This window comes from Acyrthosiphon pisum, chromosome X (assembly GCF_005508785.2).
Source record: "Acyrthosiphon pisum isolate AL4f chromosome X, pea_aphid_22Mar2018_4r6ur, whole genome shotgun sequence".
NCBI classification, from domain to species: domain Eukaryota; kingdom Metazoa; phylum Arthropoda; class Insecta; order Hemiptera; family Aphididae; genus Acyrthosiphon; species Acyrthosiphon pisum.
Genome location: NC_042493.1, coordinates 41,094,840 through 41,096,603, shown reverse-complemented (window position 1 = coordinate 41,096,603; position 1,764 = coordinate 41,094,840). Strand labels below are relative to the sequence as shown.

Genomic DNA, 1,764 nt, shown 5'->3' with positions numbered 1-1,764 from the left:
TTACACTGCCGAAATTTTACAGATACCAGAACCTCCTTAAACATTCCAGAACACCTCTACGAAGCACTTGGACCGGATTATGAAAATTCCATTAATATTCTAACTTTCCTAAAAATAACCAAACTTTATAACCTCATATAATTTCATATGTTTTCCTAGATATTCCCCTACTTTAATTACACATACCATGAATAATTTTATTGTAATATTGTAAAATGTATTGTAAATTGTATTGTAAATTTGTATTGTTAAAACAAATGTTAATTTTGTATTGTAAATTGTACCTGTATACATAAGTAAAATTTTTTTAAAATATGTAAGCTAATAACCTTAGTTGTTGAGGCTTTAAAGTAATAAAAAAAAAAAAAAAAAAAATATTGAACAAAATTATTTAAGCTCTAATTATTTTGATATAATAATAATCAAAAAGAAATTGTATATATTTTAATGACGTGCGTGGTATATAAATGAATATTACTATTTGCAATTATTTTGCTACTGATTTAATTCATATAACTTGTGAAAAATTAAATAAACATACCAATCTATGTATGCACACAACAATAAAAGAAAATTGAAACACAATAACAATATTGCAACTATTGCAATAGTGAAAAAAATTCAATCCCACAATAATTAAAAATTTTAAAAATCACAGAATTGTTAACTCACCATCAATTGGCTGGTGGCTGGGATGGATTTGGCGACCGATTTGATGGTCTTGGCAGATTGGACTTGTCCAACGACGACGATATTCATGATTACTTTTTCAGCACCAATTTTTGGTTTTTGGTTGGTTTTTCGAGGAGTCAAGTAAAAACTGTAAATAGATAAAAAATAAATAAAATAAAAAATAGAAAACACGAATAATTTAAAATAATATAAATATCAGAGAAATTTTGTTTCTCATCAGCTATATACTATATACCATATATTCCAATTTTGGTTAACGTCTTCAACATACACGTCAAGTTGACTCAAATCATAAAAAATATGTTTATTGAAATATAGGTTTATTTATAAAATATTCCACCAAAAAGTATTAATATTAATCAGTTCATATTGTCTTGAAATAAATTATTTCAAAATCCGATTTGAATACCGATAAAAATCTTTATAAATCAAGTGATATTAGTTTTTTTTAATTTTTTTTAAATCAATAATATATACCAAAATAACAATCGTTTTACAATTTTTTCTATAATCAAATCAATTTAAAAATTTAAAAATGTATGATTTCAATTTTTAATTTAACAATAGTCTATAGGTCTATACTCCATAATATTGTTCATAATATGTAGCAAGATAGGTAACACGAAATACGTAACTAATATTTCATTTTCTTACTCCCGTTTCATAGCCGTGCGTATCGAAAAATATGGAATGCCCGAACGACGAAAGGTTTCTCGTAGTTAGAAATCAAAATTTAAATCATTAAAATGTAAAATGTTTATTTTAAATCATAAAAATACGTTTGAAATCTAATTAAAAATCATAATATGATTAAACCGACATTCTGTAACAGTTAAGAAATAATAAAATAATACAATTTATTTATTTTTTTAAATTGAAATTGAAAAAAATTGAAAAAAAAAACATATATTTATAAGTGAACTTGAAATAAAAATTGAAAATTTTCGTTATGATTTCAGTCCCTGAATAAGCCTCAGTACCTACAATAAATATGAATACTTACTAGGAACCTACTTATATTATACCACTTTGGTAAGAGAATAAATTACTATTTTATATACCTTGTCGTAT

The 1,764-nt window shown here is 23.9% G+C and overlaps 1 protein-coding gene across 1 annotated transcript in view; it reads left to right on the top strand.

Annotated features, from left to right (window-relative positions):
• Positions 1-361, top strand: part of LOC107882354 — a 2,940-nt gene extending 2,579 nt beyond the window's left edge. Inside the window, exon 2 of the mRNA XM_016800593.2 lies at positions 23-361. Within this exon, the coding sequence (XP_016656082.2) occupies positions 23-141 (119 nt within the window). The 3' untranslated portion in view covers positions 142-361. The remainder of the gene's footprint in view (positions 1-22) is intronic.
• Positions 362-1,764: the final 1,403 nt, after the last annotated feature.